This window comes from Vespa crabro, chromosome 21 (assembly GCF_910589235.1).
Source record: "Vespa crabro chromosome 21, iyVesCrab1.2, whole genome shotgun sequence".
Lineage (NCBI taxonomy): Eukaryota > Metazoa > Arthropoda > Insecta > Hymenoptera > Vespidae > Vespa > Vespa crabro.
This window is the reverse complement of record NC_060975.1, coordinates 3,909,569-3,927,068: the sequence shown is the minus strand read 5'-3', so window position 1 is coordinate 3,927,068 and position 17,500 is coordinate 3,909,569. Positions and strand designations below refer to the sequence as shown.

At 28.6% G+C, this 17,500-nt stretch overlaps 1 protein-coding gene across 9 annotated transcripts in view; it reads right to left on the bottom strand.

The window, feature by feature from the left end:
- Positions 1-17,500, bottom strand: part of LOC124431382 (ADAMTS-like protein 4) — a 92,877-nt gene that overhangs the window by 13,553 nt on the left and 61,824 nt on the right. For 6 of the 9 annotated variants that reach the window (XM_046979238.1, XM_046979239.1, XM_046979234.1 and 3 more), the window contains 2 exons: positions 5,052-5,127; positions 2,712-2,863 (listed from right to left, as the gene is read on the bottom strand). In XM_046979238.1, coding sequence (XP_046835194.1) covers positions 2,712-2,863; positions 5,052-5,127 — 228 coding nt within the window. Of the gene's footprint in view, positions 1-2,711; positions 2,864-5,035; positions 5,128-6,910; positions 7,099-17,500 lie in introns of those variants that run through there. The other 3 variants (XM_046979240.1, XM_046979242.1, XM_046979241.1) reach the window with 3 other exon arrangements.

The window sequence follows — 17,500 nt, the reverse complement described above, 5'->3', positions numbered from 1 at the left end:
AATGAAATTTATCTTCCCATCTTATGTAACATATTTGTAATGTTTAAGAAAAACAATATTAGAAATAAATCTCTATCTTTTTATTTAGAACATAGAGAAGATTAGGTTTTGCACGCGAATCGAGTCGTTGACAGTTTCTCTCCATTTACTTCGCGTGTTCGTCTCTTTATTCGAATCGATTAGAATGAAACGATCGAGGTTCACGCGATCCTATTTCTTATCGCGATCGAGGAAGAAACATGTTCGTAGGAAAGATCGGCGAGTCTTTCTTTTCGCTTAGACACGATCCATTCGTTTTCTCATTCGAACAGCTGGTTACGATTGGATCGCGCGAAAAGCTAACGGTGCCGTGCAAACGCGTCATTATCTTAGAAGCTTTGCATTCTATCCTGATCTAATCGCTGTACTATGCGAATCGATCGATCGTGAGGATTTCGCAGGGCAGAGCTGTAGGTAATCTATGGAGGTAATCGTTTCAACTTGTTCGAATACCGTAAAAAGGAGGGAAAGCTAAAGACAAGGTGCTCTTCAAGATCATTCACGATTTCTAAGTCTCTTAGAAACTTGTTGGATAATGTTCAAGGATTTAGAAGGAGAATAATCCTGAACCCGGAAATTTCAAATATTCTACGATTTCGTCAATACATAGAGATTATTTTTTTTTCCACGAGTGATATGTTGTTTTCTTTTTTTTTCTCTCTTGTTTTTAATCAAAAAAAAAACGCTCCTTTAATCGTCGCTTTTTTCTTTTTTTTCATTTTTACATTTTATTCCGAATCGTTACAGTTTTCGACAAATTTTGTTACGAAAAAGGTTATAATATTTCTTAACGCGTATTCTATCATCAACAAATAAAAAAAGAAAGTAAGATTAAAATTATTATAAACATAATGTATATTGCAGTATTATCAAGCTTTTTTTTTCATCCTACTAAAATACTATTTTTCTTGTTATTGTTTGTTTTCAGTCTAGGATGTTATCAATAACTGACCTCAAAGGAATAACGATATTTTCTTTTTTTTTTTTTTTTTTTTTAATTACACCACGAGAGAAGAGAATTCGTGAGAAAAAAAATTCTGATAAAATAAATGTTTATTAAGTGTAAGATAGAAAAAACAGTTGTTGTTGTATTGTTACTGGTATTGTTTTTATTTTTAGGGACAAGACCAACGACAATATCGCAGGTATGAGTTCATAGCACATGTGTGAACATTGTTTCAAAACCCGTATATAAATATATAGCATCAAAAGGGTTGAAAAAAGAATAACGTAATTGAAAACGATCAAAATCAAGCAAAAAACGATAAGATATTATTTAATAAATATTTTTTAATAATTCTCCTTCTTCCTCATAAAAATGTAATCTAATCAGTCGAAAAAAAGTGAATGGAAACAAATAATTGAAAAGACAAAAAAATGTTTAATGAATGTCGTTCAATAATTCTTTTTCTTATTCTAATAAACATGATAATTAATTAATTAAAAAATGAATCGAAAAAGAACAAAGATAATCAAAAACACAATAAGTTGTCTGACGAATAAAAATGATATTTAATTAGTCGAAAAAAGAATCGAAAAAAAAACAGAAATAATCAAAAACACAATAATCTAATCGATATTGTTCAATAGTTTTTTTTTCATATTAAACATGATATTTAATCAATCGAAAATTGAATCAGAGACAAAGAAATAGTGAAAAATCCAACAAATTGTCTAATCAATATTGTTCAATAATTCGTTTTCTTATATTAATAAAAACAATATTTAATCGATCGAAAAACGAATCGAAAAAAGAAATAGTCAAAAACACAATAATTTAATCAATATTGTTCAATAGTTTTCTTTCTTATTAAAAATGATATTTAATTAATCAAACAACGAATCGACAAAAAGAAGTAGTCGAAAACAAAAACTTGTCTAATTAATATCATTCAATAATTCCTTTTTTATTTTAATAAAAATAATATTTAATCGATCGAAAAACGAATAGAAAAAGAAAGAATAATCAAAAACACAAAAAATTGTCTAATCAATATCGTTCAATAATCTCTTATTTCTCTTATTTTAATAAAAACGATATTTAATTGATCGAAAAACAAACCGAAAAAAAGAAATGGTAAAAGACATAATAATCTAATCAATATTGTTCAATAGTGTTCTTTCTTATTACACATGATATTTATTAAAAACGAATCGAAAAAAAAAATAGTCAAAAACACAAAAAATTGTCAAAGAAATATCGTTCAATAGATTTTTTTTCTTATTAAACATGATATTAGTCAGAAATGATTGCGATGATTAATTGAAAAATTTGAAAACAAAAAAATAGTCAAAAACACAAAAAATTGTCAAAGAAATATCGTTCAATAGATTTTTTTTCTTATTAAACATGATATTAGTCAGAAATGATTGCGATGATTAATTGAAAAATTTGAAAACAAAAAAATAGTCAAAAACACAAAAAATTGTCAAAGAAATATCGTTCAATAGATTTTTTTTCTTACTAAACATGATATTAGTCAGAAATGATTACGATGATTAATTGAATAATTTGAAAACAAAAAAATTGTTAAAAACACAAAAAATTGTCAAAGAAATATTTTTCAATAATTCTCTGTCTCTCTCTCTCTCTCTCTCTCCTTCTTTGTCTCATATAAGCATATTTAATTATTTGAAAAACAAGTCGAGCCGTTCTCGATAATCTCTCTTACCGAAGAGGAACGCATTCTCGTGATTGAGATTGGATACCCGTGCCACAGGTTCTTGAGCATTCGCTCCAGCTGCTCCAGGTACCCCAAGTACCTCTCACACGATTCTCCCGACCAATTCCAAATTGAGTTCTCTCCTGTAGCATATGATAAACCTGGAAGATAAACGAGAATAATCAGAGGAAAGGATGAAACTCGGCATTTTACTTGGTCAACTTGGAGTTTATTGGCAACACGCAAAGCGTTAAATCCAGTCAATGCGTGAACGCGCGTAAGGTAAAGGGCATGAGGTGAAGAGGGGAGAAGGAATAATGGCAAGGAGAAGAAGAAGAAGAAGAAAGCAAAAAAAGGAAACGAGTTCGTTTCTCGGTGATAATAATTAAATCGACGTGAGAAAAACGATACTACCGATTTCATAGTAATCGCATTTCGAATATCAAACAGACATATCGGAGTCACTTGTTTGTATAATTAATGCAGATATTAGGGATTGAAGTATATTATGCATATTGGAACGTATATATGTACGATCGAACATCAGGTGGCATGCTTATTTCTATCGATTTATCGAACGAAACTCAATCTATGTATATTACTTATAATTAATTATTTACGTTATATATATATACGTTTCTTTATATGTTGACTGTGTGAGTATGATCGTTGTAATTAAATCAACTTTTCTATCATTTCTTTACGTTATGTCTTTACATATCATACATATATTCGCGATTTCAAAGGATTTTTTTTTTTTTTTTTTTAATGCGTATGCCGTGTGTGTGAGTCTTAACGTTGTAATTGAAGTAATATATCGTAAGATTTAAATTTAAATAAAATCCATATAAAGTTACGATTAAAATTTCAAATACTCTTGTATGGTTTTATATTTTCAAAGCACCTATGTAATATTACATATAATTTACAATTATTATTAATTCACTGTCGGTTATGAATAAATTATTGACATAAATAAAAAAGGATTTCTATAAGATTAAAGCTTCAACACAGACAATTTTATGGGGTTTTTTTTTTTTCTTCAAAAATAAAATAATATTACTTATAATTAACACTGATTATTATTAATCTATTGTCAATTATTTCAAATTTGTGAAACTATAGTAAATTATGTAAAAGAGATTTTTGTAAAATTAACAATTCAACAAAAACTATATTGTCTTTCTATTTCAAATGCTATTTATTGTTACTAATAATATTTTCAATTATTATTAATTTATTGTAAGTTATTTCAAATTTGTAAAAGTATAAATAATATAATATAAAAAATAAATAATATAAAAAAGATTTTTGTAAATTCAACGATTAAATTTAAGACATTTTAATGTATCTATTTCAAATATTATTTAATATTACTTATACGTTCCATTTATTGCTGACCTATTGTCAGTTATATCAAATTTATAAAACGATAGTATAATTAAATAGCATAAAAATGATTTTTGTAAAATCAACAATTAATTTGTACACACACCGTATTGTCTATCCTATTTCAAATATTTATTACTTAATGTCATATATATATATATATATATATATATATATATATATATATATATATATATATATATATATATTATCCAATTATTTTTAATTTAAAAAAGATTAGAAAATAGAAAAACTTTACCACGCGACAATATTTTGAAACGTTAGATAGTATATACATATGTAATTTGACGTTGACAGTTATCTTATGTCATAAGATACGTCGTAATTATGTTCTTTCCGTACGGAAATATCTACGTACTATGTTCTCTTCGCGGAAAGATCGTTTATACAGTTTTGTTTTTGTGTAACTTTAATCAAACGGATTACTAGAACCGTTTCATTTCGAGGGCACGTTTGGCGATATTCCGGTGAAATACGATATGATAACGCCGGACGCGATATCACGTATTTGCGTTTTGCAATTTACCCTCGCTTACCGTTTTAAGAAACGTCCTTGCAAACGAGCTCGGCTTTTGCCCGTTCGTAATTTAGGAATCTGCTCGGTGTCAATTAATCATTCTTCTCGTACCACCCAAGAATAACGTCGACGTAATTTTCGTATTAATTCACATAACTGGATTAAATTAATATTCAACGAAAGATGGAATGCCAAGGAGAAGATATCGTATTTATGGAATAACGTAATCATGATTAAAGTTATCGCGATCTTGAACGAACTACAAAAAGTCGAAATATATTATTTTTAGATTTAAACGTTACAAATATTTACATTATACTATTTACAAAAAAAAAAAAGAAGAAAATCTCTGATTTATTTAATACAAATAAATTGATTATAATATTAATCAAGAAAAATTATTCACCTGTGTGAAAACTTACTTCGATCGGATACTTTTCTGGTATATATGAAGATGATACGTTGACGAGCATGAGTGCGATGAAAATCAGTATCGATCTGAAATAAAAAATGATCCAACTGGAATTTTCGAAAAGTATATTGATTTTGTTGATCATATTGTTAGATATATATATAGTTATGTATATATTATATAATGTGACAACTATTAACATGTTAATCGTTATCTTCAACATTAGAACTATCAAATTTATCGAAAATGACGAGTTTTTCTTTTTCTTTATTTATTATTGTAAAATTAAATAAATTAAAAATAATAACGAACGAAGTGTTCTTTTATTTTCTCAAGTAACTATCAAATTGATAAATGTGGTCTAAATAGATCAATAGTTCTATTGTTAACGCGTTGTCTGGTCAATCATTTTTACATAAATTGATATACTTATTTAATAATAACGTTAATTTTCATAATATTTTTGTTTTTTTATTTTACTGTCATATTTACATTATATTGAATTATATTATATTGATGTATATTTTAGTACGTATATATATATATATTTATTTATTTATTATTATATATTATTATTATATATATTATATATATATATGTATTTTTATTTTAAATAAATTTTATATTAAACATAAAAAAAAGAATAAATCTTAAAAAGATTTTTATTATAGTCAACAAAATTAAATGTTAGTTTTTCCTATAAGGTATACTCAACATGTTAAAATAATATCATAAATGATCGCGAAGCAAGCATCATAGCATGTACTATGACGAAGATAAAACCATAAACGATTCGCGTTTCTTCGGCAATTACCACACGTGTATCTTTCGTGTTGAGAAATATTAGATAGAACGTGCCGCAGAAATGGTTGAGTTCTACGAGCCTGCGAATCGTTGAGTGCGTTTGTCGGTGGCAGTGATCCTCTTATCTCTCTTATCTCCCACCCATCTCGCTTCGTTAAACTAGAAATCTCAAGAACGCGGTTTTAACCTTTTCCAGATGGGCACGCCAAGCGTAGAATTTCCCTGATGTTACTTTGAACGACTTGGTATAAAAGTGGTTTATTTTTAATAATAATTTTCCACTTGGGAGATATTAGCTCTAGAAATGGCTACATCAATCTAGAACATTAACACTAGATTTACTAAAAGGGTCAAGATAATTTGTTTGACATATTATTTTAATGATTTAACAGAACTCGTTTTTAGTATATCTTATTTTCTGCAATTTTTTTTTATTTCTGACGTAATAATAATTAATTTTATAAGCGTCCTTTTTCTTTTTCTTTTTTATATTTTTTGTCTAATATTTGTAATATGTAATATTCTCTCTCTCTCTCTCTCTCTCTCTCTCTCTCTCTCTCTCTCTCTCTCTTTTTCTTTTTCTAAATACAGTAAATACCAAGATAGATGATTTTAATCATTCACAGAATATAAGATAAAATTTTGATTTCATTGCAATTATAAAAAGTTTCTCGTAATATTTCTCGATTGTATCAATATCATTTAGAGAACTATTAATATCTTCGACTGAATTTATTTTTTCTCTAGAAATTGAATGTGAACTATATAACTATAATTTCGAAAATGAAATTTTTTTTGAAGTATTAAATGATCGTTCATAAAAAAAGATTCATAATCGCGGTCAATTTATCGTATAGAATTTCCCTATATGGTACTTTTGAACGACTTGTAAATATTGCATTAGTTGCACAGATGTATGCACCTACTAATAAAAATTTTTTTTTTTTTCTACGATCATAAGAACGCTGATCATTATGAATCGTTTGGTAAGTAAGTAACCGATCGGAAGTAGTCGTTCTTTCACGATGAGGAATCATGATGAAAATCGAAGGATGCTGAGATTACCTTTTAATCTAGAATGAGAGGCCGTCTCGATTCGCTATCCGAGAAGCTACTGGATCGGTAGGCGCCACTCCATTTCGCTACGGTAATCGTTAATAGCGTAAAGGCTCGTACGTAGAAGAAGAAGAAGAAGAAGAAGGAGAAGAAGAAGAAGAAAAGAAGAAAAAGAATAAGAAGAGGGCGAAGAAGACGAAGAAGATGAAGAAGAAGAAGAAAACAGGAGAAAAAGGACAAGAAAGAGAAGAAGAAGAAGAAAAAGAAGAAGGAAGGAGGAGCACAGTGACGTTCGTCGTTCGAGTAAACTGTGCCACTAAGCGCTAATAAAGTTTCACTTGTAGCATTTTCTTGGAAAGCTTAATTAATCATTACGCTTGGCCCGGAGCGTGTTCGTATTTAAGAGTGAGAGAGAGAGAGAGAGAGAAAGAGAAAGAAAGACGACGGGAATAGAGCAGTTAGTGCATAGAGAAAAATATAGTAGATTGAGAGTAGCCACTGGTATTCGCTTAAAATCAGAAAACTTGCTCGCCATCTCGGCTTTCCACGCGATGCGTTCGTAAATGATGCGTAAGAGTGGGACGTCTCGGTACGTGCGAGAGAAGCGACGAAGCATCGCACGCGTACGAGAGAGAGAAAGAAAAAGAGAGAGAGAGAGAGAGAGAGAAAGAGAGAGAGACCGCTTTGCAAGAGAAAACGCGGTAAGATCGGCGAGTTTTTGATTTTCTTTCTTCGTTTTGCCATTCGGGGTCACGCTCGAGAGAACTCGCGTGTAGAATCTTGTTTCAAAGTCGTCGAGCTTGTTCGTTGGTTAAAATCGAAGATGTTAAGGGGAGTTTGGAGGAAAGGAGGAAAGAAAAGTATGAAAAAAGGGGTAAAAAAGAAAAAAGAAAAAAAAAAAAAGGAAAAGGAAAGAAAACAGGAAAAAGAATTTTTTTTATCTTCTTTATTATTTAATATCCTCAGAAAGAAGAATCTCTCTCTCCCTCTCTCTCTCTCTCTCTCTTTCTTTCTCTTTGATTCTTCGTACGATATTAAAAATTCTTTCGTATCAATGTCTCCCTTCCCTCAACCCCCTCCAACCCCACCCCTCCTTTTTTTCACGTATGACACACAAGCCGGTTCTTCTCTTTCCTCACCGATCGTTCTACTTTCGTTCACGCGGGACCATCTAACTGAATTTTAATGCTTCGAGTAGCATTGAAATTTCTTGCCCGTGAACGTTTTTAATGTTCCTACGCCATTGAATACAAGAGCGGCATTGTCTAGGAGCCTGCTCGGAAGGCACACGGAATACGTTCGCGCGAGAAGCACAGCACTACGTACTTACGTACTTACTCAGTTACTCACTTACGTATGATAGCTAAGTCGTTTAGGATTTACGAGAGAACCAAGATAGAATCTATCGATCGTTAAGATGACGAACTATCTTTTACGTCACTCTACTTCCGCGTTTGCTTGAAAGCTTTCAACGATTAAGTCAATTAACGCGTTGTGAATGAATGAGAGTATCATTGACGGACATTTATCATTCTGTAAATTGTAATTAATTTTTTTGATTTTTTTCTTTCTCTTTTTTCTTTTTTTTTTTTTTATCTTCTAATTTCTTCTCTTACTCTAATCAAGTGTATTTACTTGTTCTTAATATTGGTAAAGTTTTAATGTAAAAAAAAAAGAAAAAAAAAACAAATGGAACGATAAATATCTCTTATTTGCAAATATTTACGAATGAGTTGTAAATTGATACGTACATTCGTGCAGAATTCGTTCGGAGTATTCCGCGTGTTAATTTCATTTTTTAAATGAGTTGATTGGCGAAATTTCACCCTAAGGAGATGACATGATATGAAATGTATAGTGTTATCCATTTATTCGTTTTAACTACTTCGATGTATATATTAATTTTTTATGAATTTCATCTTATTTTAAATAATAAGGAAAATTTTCAAATCTAATCTCTTTCTCATATTAGTTTTTTAAACAAAAGAAAGATAAATATAACACGCATTTTACGAATATATTTTTAAGTATAACAAAGCCCGACATTTGTGAGAGCACTCGTATAATGCGGTAATTTTAGAAAAATACTTTTGATAAAATCAAAAATCTAGATTAGATTTATTAAAATCAGATTTTCGATAATCAAAATTTTGGTAGAATACGCAAAATCAATTTGTGTTATACAATAGTAAAGATGAAATTCAAAATTTTTTATAGATCTTTCTTTCGAATTTTTAATATCACTATTATCATACAAGATTCTATTTGTATTGTTATTTGGGGAATAAAGCGTTTGTAAAAAGTATTAATAATAGAACTCTGATTTATATTTTTTTTCATTGTTTCATCGGAGAGAGAATTTAACAAAATATAACAAATCTTTGGAACGCGAGTCTTTTTTTTCAAACGAAATGTCAATTTTATATATATATATATATATATATATATATATATATATACATATATAAATATTAATTTTTGGTATTCATTAAATAATAATATTTTGTTCTCTTATAATACTTTCTCAATATATAAAACGGCAAGCATTCTTCCTGTTATAAGAGGTTTACCTATAATAGCAAAAACTTTTAATTAAATTTCTTCGTTGTATTGTTTTCTAAAATAAAACAGAAAATGATACATTGCTATGAAACTTTATCGATTAATATCATTTACAAGAGTTTTTTTATAAACTAACATTCGAGGTGCACATTTGCCAAATTGAATAACTACACGAAATAAAAGGTTAAAGAAAATTATTTTATATGCATTATACGTCAATTATTATTCAATAAAAATTTTCATCATTCGGCGCCATTAAAATTTAATTATTAAACAAAATTTATTTTAAATATAAAAAGTTTAACCATCTATCGAGCGCTTTCATTACTTTAAATTACAAAAATTTTAATATAACAAAATTAACCATCGATCGAGTGTTTTCGTTAGGAAAAAAAAAAAAAAATAATAAAAAAAAAAAGAGGAAAATTCTAAAAGCGTCATCGTCGATCACTTTAATTTAGAACGAACGTGTTCTCATGCAATTAAATCAATTCGTTACAATCTTCATCAATTTATTTCGTTTAAATCGGATCAATGAAAGATCTTTTCTAAACGTATTAGGGTCGAGTTTTTTTTCACTTTTTTAATCTTCCTTTGAGAAAATGATCGAAAGGATATCATCCGAAGCAATTCGTCGAACGTAAAGAAAAGACTATGAATATGTAGAAGTAAAAAAGTATGAACGTTAAAGAGATTTAAAGGTAATATAAAAGATAGAACAAAATGAAGCCTATGAAAGAGATAAAGGTGTTGAGGAGATGTGAGGATTGGAAAAAATGAGGATGGAGGATATGGGAAGAGGGAGATGGAGAAAGATGAATAGAAGAGTATGAGTCGTCGTCGAATACATCGTCACGGTGGTCCTTGTTGTAAATTTTCGTCGCCACCGGCTGGACCAAACTGACCGAGAGCGGATACGCGTACGCGCATCCGGAGCAAAAAGGGATTCACGACCGTGAAACATGATGCACGATACAGGTACGAGGGGCATTGTCTCGAGACGGTACGGATCTGAAGGAGAGAAAAGTAAGAGCAAGAAGTCGCCCTCGGACAATGGGGCGTGAGTCTCGAATGGCCTCTCTAATGATATCGGAGCACCTCACTCACTCTCTTTCTCTCTCCCTCTTTCTCTCTCTCTCTCTCTCTCTCTCTTTAACTTTCTTTCTCTTTCTCACCCTCTTTTTCTTATTCACTCACTCACTCACTTACTCACTCGCTCACTCGCTCACTCTCTCTTTCATTCTCACTCTTTCCTTCTACCTACATAAAGTTCCTTGCGAGAGCATAAACAACGTGCCGACGTAACGAGTGTTCTTGCGTATACCGGGTAGCCGGTTCGAATATCTAATAAATTATTAGATATCTATCATTTGAGTATTCTGAACCGATATTTGAAAGCAATTATTGAACGATTTATAGGTACTTACTTGTTTAAAGCACTTATAAAATTGATACTCTGTTATAATATAATATATATATATATATGTGTGTGTGTGTGTGTGTGTGTGTTACGTTAATTTCTTCGTATTTATATAAATGTTAGAATTATTATTTCTTTATTTGTTATATAGAAAATGTTATTTTATTGACAAAATATAATAAGTATATATTTTATCCTGAGAAATTAGATTTTATTGTTTATTTTTTTTAATCCATGCACGTTCGTAAATCAATATAGATAAATATGATAAATGATGAATAAATAATAATTAATAAATATATATAAGTATGATAAAATTGATTAAGATCTAAACTTTGATATATTTGATATATCGAGTTTTAAATATTGATATTTAAAGAGAAAAGAACGTTTGTCGGTTTACATATAATAATCAATATAAATAAATATAATAAATAATGAATAAACGAATATATAAATACGATAAAATTAATTAAGATTTAAATTTCGATTTATTCGAAATATCGATCTTTAACCATAAGATATATAAAAGAGAAAAGAACGTCTGTCCGTTTGCAAATAATAATAAATAACGAATAAATAAAAATAAATAAATACATAAATACGATAAAATTATGACGATGTTTATCAAGATCTAAATTTCAAATTATTCGAAATATCGATCTTCGAATAATAGATATTTAAATATAAAAGAACATCTGTCTATTTGCAAATAATAATCAGTATAGATAAATATAATAAATAACGAATAAATAGAAACAAAATAAATTTATAAATACGATAAAGTTATGATAAAATTGATTAAGATCTAAGTTTTGATCTATTCGAAATATCGATCTTTGACCATTGATATTTAAAGAGAAAAGAACGTCTGGTTGAGTCCATTCCATCGTATATAATGGCATAAGATATGCGGACGTGTATCGATATGGCACACAGGTGCGTTCGAGGGACTCGCGATCGTGTGTTTTGCGGCGTTGTTGTTACACCAGAAGGCCGTCACCGTCGGTTTCCGATAACTGTACACTCTCATAGACTCCGACTGTCGCTATGGTGGACCGTACTTCGTTGTCGTCCTCGTAAACTCTCCCTCTTTTATTTCCCACCCTCTTTGTTCTTTTCTTTTTGCCTCTTGTATCGTAACGGTAAAACGCGTTTACAAATTGTAAGCTTTCGTATGAGGTTAACATTCGAAGTTAAACAATCATATTTCATGTAATATCTCTTTTAACTGTTCTCTTTTTTTTTGTTTTTTTTTTTTTTTAAACGTTTATCACTTTAGACATTATCTATATATGTTAAAATTTTTGTTAGAAAGTAATACGAAAATTTTTCACCGTACAATTTTTATATATCATAAATGTCATAAATATAAATATTATTCTTTTTTTTTCTATGTTTATTCATTAGCATTATTTATACACATATGATATTCAAATTATACTGATTATATATATATATATATATATATATATATATATATATATATAAAATATATTATATAATATATATTTATGATATTATTTGAATATTATACAAATATTTATATATATATATATATTTATATTTTTATAAAATAAATTTTAATGGATCATCGTTAATATCCACTCTTCGTATAACGCAACGAATGAAATAGTAATCGGATGGACAGAATAAATCGATGTCTATGGCCTTTGAAAGCTAAAATCGAAGCGACATTTAAAGGTCGAACAATTCCCTCTAGTGTGATATTTCGTTCGATTTGGAGAGGGAAGATGGACGTAGTCTGGTTTTCCATCGTTTTTGATGAAAAATTTTTCCATTTAAAAACGCAATATCTTACACACACACACACACAAACTACTTTCTATTCAATATATCTATCCATAATATAATAAAAAAATTAGAAATCATTATGAAATGAAAAACGACGAATAAAGTCTGACTGATGAATTTTCGCAAAGAAGTCATTCATTTATTTGCATCTTTTTTTTTCTTTATTTTTTTATTCGAAATTAACTTTAACTTGTAAAAAAAAAAAGAGAAAAAAAAAAGAAAAAAAGACATTAAAAGATAATATAAAATGAAAACTTGAGAATGTATCGCTTAAATAAAGAAAATAGGCCACGAATCTGGCAAAGATGTGAGATATTGATCGTTGAAAGAGAAACGTATAGGATAGATAAAATTTAAAGACTTGTCGTAGATTCTTCGGACGATCTCGAAATGCAGGTGGTCTGGAAGACTATTTTGTTCTGTCTCATGGGAACTACATTGAACTACCTTGAAATATATACAATAAATACGTACCTCGGATCTAACGTTCGGAAACAAAAAAGAAAAAGAAAAAAAAAAGAAGAAAAAAGAAAAAAAAGAAAGAAAGAATAGAAAGATAGAGAGGGAGAAAAAAAACTAGGTCAAGAAACACCTTCGACAGACGGCGGTTAGAAAAGTCTAATTAATTCGGTGCAAGTACTTACTCGAATAACTCCGAGAGAGAGTTACGAGCTTAATGATCTTCTTTCTCATTTTCGCAAACCGGTGAATATAATAAAATTTTCTTTTTTTTTTTCCTTTTTTTTTCTTTTTATTAATTTCTCAATAATAAACTTTTCTGGCATATTTTCTACGCTAAAATTCTTTTCTTTTATTATTACTATTATTATTATTATTATTTTCTTTTTTTTTTTACAATATATTTATTAAATTACTTTAAAAATACTAATGCGATATAATAATATAGGTGTATCGTTTCGTAAAAAAAAATATATTATTAAACAATTTATTAATTAAATATTATTAAATACTAATAAATTAATAAAATACAAATATTATTAATAATAATTTAACGAACATTCTAATAATACCTTTAAAGTATAATATTACATAATTCTAAATGGACCTTCCTTTATACTATTCAAAGAGAAAGAGAAAAAGAGTGGGGAGAAAAAAAGGAGAGAAAGAATATAAGTAGATTTTTTTCATAATCCTGAAAGAAGGAAAGAGAGACGAGTGCTAACGCATTATGCGATTTCCATGTCGAGTGGAGCCGACTAATTTTCAAAAGGTTACCCTTGTAACACAAAGAAAGAGAATATATATATATATATACATATATATACATATATATACATATATATATATATATCTTTTTTCTTTCGTTTTTTTTCCTTTTTTCTTTTCAAACGATCCTATATACATAGGTACGTGAATTTTTATCATCGCGCTTCAAAATCGTTTGCAAGCCATGACGAAACGAGAATTTAAACAGATGCAAGTTGATAGAAAAAAAACCGACGTTTATATATATATATATATATATAATTATACTATATCTATGGCTTTCATATGGTTTTATTATGCATAGATGGTTTGATGTGAGTCCTTGAATCTATTGTTCGAATATCTTTGGTCATTTTCCTTTTGCATTCGAAAGATCTTAATGTTCAATGATAAAAGAGAGGATGAAAGAGAAAAATCGTTTTATCGATAATCGATTACTGAAAAGCGAGCATAGAAAGACATATAACAATATTAAATGGATTGTACATTGTACTTGAAAGAATATGAATTATTTTTCTTTTTTTTTTTTTTTTTTTTAAAACAGCTGTCTATATATATATATATATGCATGTGTTTTATTAAACCGTTTGCATCATTAGTTCACACATGTGTTCAATTTACTTGGTCATTATCATCAGAAAGCATATTTGCGTTCTTAGATCACGCTTAGATTGTCAGAGAATAGAAGAGGTGAACAAAGTATGATAGTTCTCTTGTTTAAATGATAAGTTTTAAATGACTTTATGCATAGACCATTTGAAATGCTATTAAAGTGTAAAAAAAAAAAAAAAAGAAAGGAAAGAGAAGAAACCATTAATCTACAATGCTGTCATTATCAGCAATATGTATATATGTATGTTTACCTATATACATACGTAAGAATCTCTTTGAAAGGTCTTTCAATTTTTTCGTAATTTATTATCGCAACATTTTTATTCATTTACTATTTTTATTATTTTTACTTTTTTATTATTTCTTTTTTTTTTTTTTAACCAACTGTACTATGGAATGTAATATTTTATAATTCTCATATCTCATATGGATAAAATTATTCTTGCGAGTAATTACGTGAAGTATAATAGATGTAGATATTTATAATGATTTGTGATTCTTTTATCTCATTATGGAAAAATCAATGTAATATTAAATTAATTATACTTTTCTTAAATATTTCTATTTTCGGATATAATTAAAAAAAAAAAAAAAAAAAAAAGCAATGCTTTCCGACGAGGTCATTTTTTTGTATTCCCTTATATAATACTATAATACAAATAGATCTAATATCGATTAGATTACTCGATATTATAATTTTACTATAATATTTATAAGATTATTATAATATTCTAAAAGAGAAACATGAATGGAAGATAATAATCCAAGGTGTATAGTAGTTGAAAGTTTGCAATTGTTTTATTGAAAAATGTAATAACGATGGAGGAAAAATATTAAAAATTTCGTTTGTATCCGATGAATGGAAGAAAAATCGTTTTCTATAATCGATTATTGGAAAACCAAACTTGAAAACACGTCGAACAATATATGAGATTCATTTTCTTTATACATACACACACACACACATATATATATATATACACATACATATATCTTTAAATACATACATACATGTATGTATGTGTGTGTATGTGTGTATACTGTATTTTAAAGAAAACGAAACATTTTTAAAGATAAGTAAGTCTAGTATAGTTATTAATATGCATGATATCAGAAGAGAAAGATAAACGAAAGAGGCCAAGCCAACGGTGTATATAAAATCGATAGTACAATATCTATCTCTCTCTCTTTCTCTCTCTCTCTCTCTCTCTCTCTCTCTCTATCTCTCTTACGTTCTCTCTGTCTCTATCTCTCTTTTTTTTTCTACAGAGAGCGAGCACGTTTTATTAATATTAAGAATTATCGAATTAAAATTCCGTCACGAGCAACGCACTCGCATAGATTGAACTCGAGGATTCAACCAACCAACGTGAGACCTCGTGAGAAAGAGAAAAAAATGAAGAAGACAAACAGAAAGATAGAGATAGAGATAGAAAGAGAGAGAGAAAGAGAGAGAGAGAGAGAATCAAATAAAAGTGATATCTATCGTTGCTTCGGTCGATTACACCGACCGATTCGTTTTAACCTCGGAATAGACTAAATAGTATTTATTTATAATCAACAAATTCGATCGATCAGCATTCCGCATTGCGTTTATTGCAATGTGCATACGGACACGCAAAAGTGATATTAATAGAAAAGAGGATGCGAAAAGAAAACGTGATATGAATGAATCAACAACAGGGATTCGTGTTGATTCTTCGCGAAGTAGAGAGAAAGAGAGAAAGAGAGAGAGAGAGAGAGAGAGAAAGAGAAAGAGAAAAAGAGAGAGGGAGAGAGAGGGAGAGAAATTGAAAGATTCGGACTTTTTCACTTCTATTTCTTTTAATAATGTCGACCATCATGATTTCAAATTAATTTTACTTCTTTGTCTGATTTCCCTATCATTTCTTCTTTCATCTCTCTTTTTCTACTCTTTTTACATAAAAGAAAAAAAAAAAGAAAAAAGAAAAGAAATATGAGATTCATTTTGTCTTTCGCGAACTATAGAAAGAGGGAGGGTGGAGATAGATGAAGTGGTTGGACTTCTCTCATTTCTCTCTTTTTTTTTTCCTCCTTTTTTTTTATCTTTATCATTATAATATCAAATTAATTTTACTTTTCCATTTGGTTTCTCGATCATCTTTTTCTTCCCCTCTCTTTCTTTACTATTTTCACAGGAAAAAAAAAAAAGAAAAATATGAGATTCATTCTATCTTTTACGAAATATAGAAAGAGAGAGGGTGAAAAGAGATGAAATGTTTCAACTCCTCTCATTTCTCTCTCTTTTTTTTCATTTTTTGTTTATTTTTTATTTTTTAATCTTTATCATTATAATATCAAATTAATTTTACTTCTATGTCCCTGATCATTTCTCTTTTATCTCTCTTTCTCTAATGTTATTATAAAAATACAAAAAAGAAAAGAAAATAAGAGATTTGTTTTCTTTTTTACGAGGAGAGAGAGAGAGAGAGAGAGAGAGAGAGAGAGACAGAGAGTGAGGAGAGATTAAGGGGTTGGACTCTCATTGTTTCTTTCGTTTCTTTTTCTTTTTTTTTAAACCTTTGTCATTAAAATTTCAAATTAATTTTGTTTCCTCATCCGGTTTCCTGATCATTTTTTTTCTTCTTTCTACTCTATTTTTCATTAAATCAAAACAATAATACATTACATATTGTTTCTTGAAAAATATAAAGAAATGGAATGGGGAAAGTAAAAGGGATTAGATTCTCGTTTTCCCTTTCTCTTTTTTTTTTTTTTATTAAATCTTTAATTTGTTTATAAAATTCTTATCGTAAGAATTTTAAATTAAGTTTATCTCTTCAAACGATTTCCAGATCATTCTTTTTTCTCTTGACTTTCTTTTAGAAAAACGTAAAAGAAAACCAAAAAATGAAATTCGTTAAGTTTCTTGCGAAATATGTAATGAGTGAGAGGGACGAGAGTTTAAAGGATTGGATTTTCACTTCTTCTTCTTATTTTTT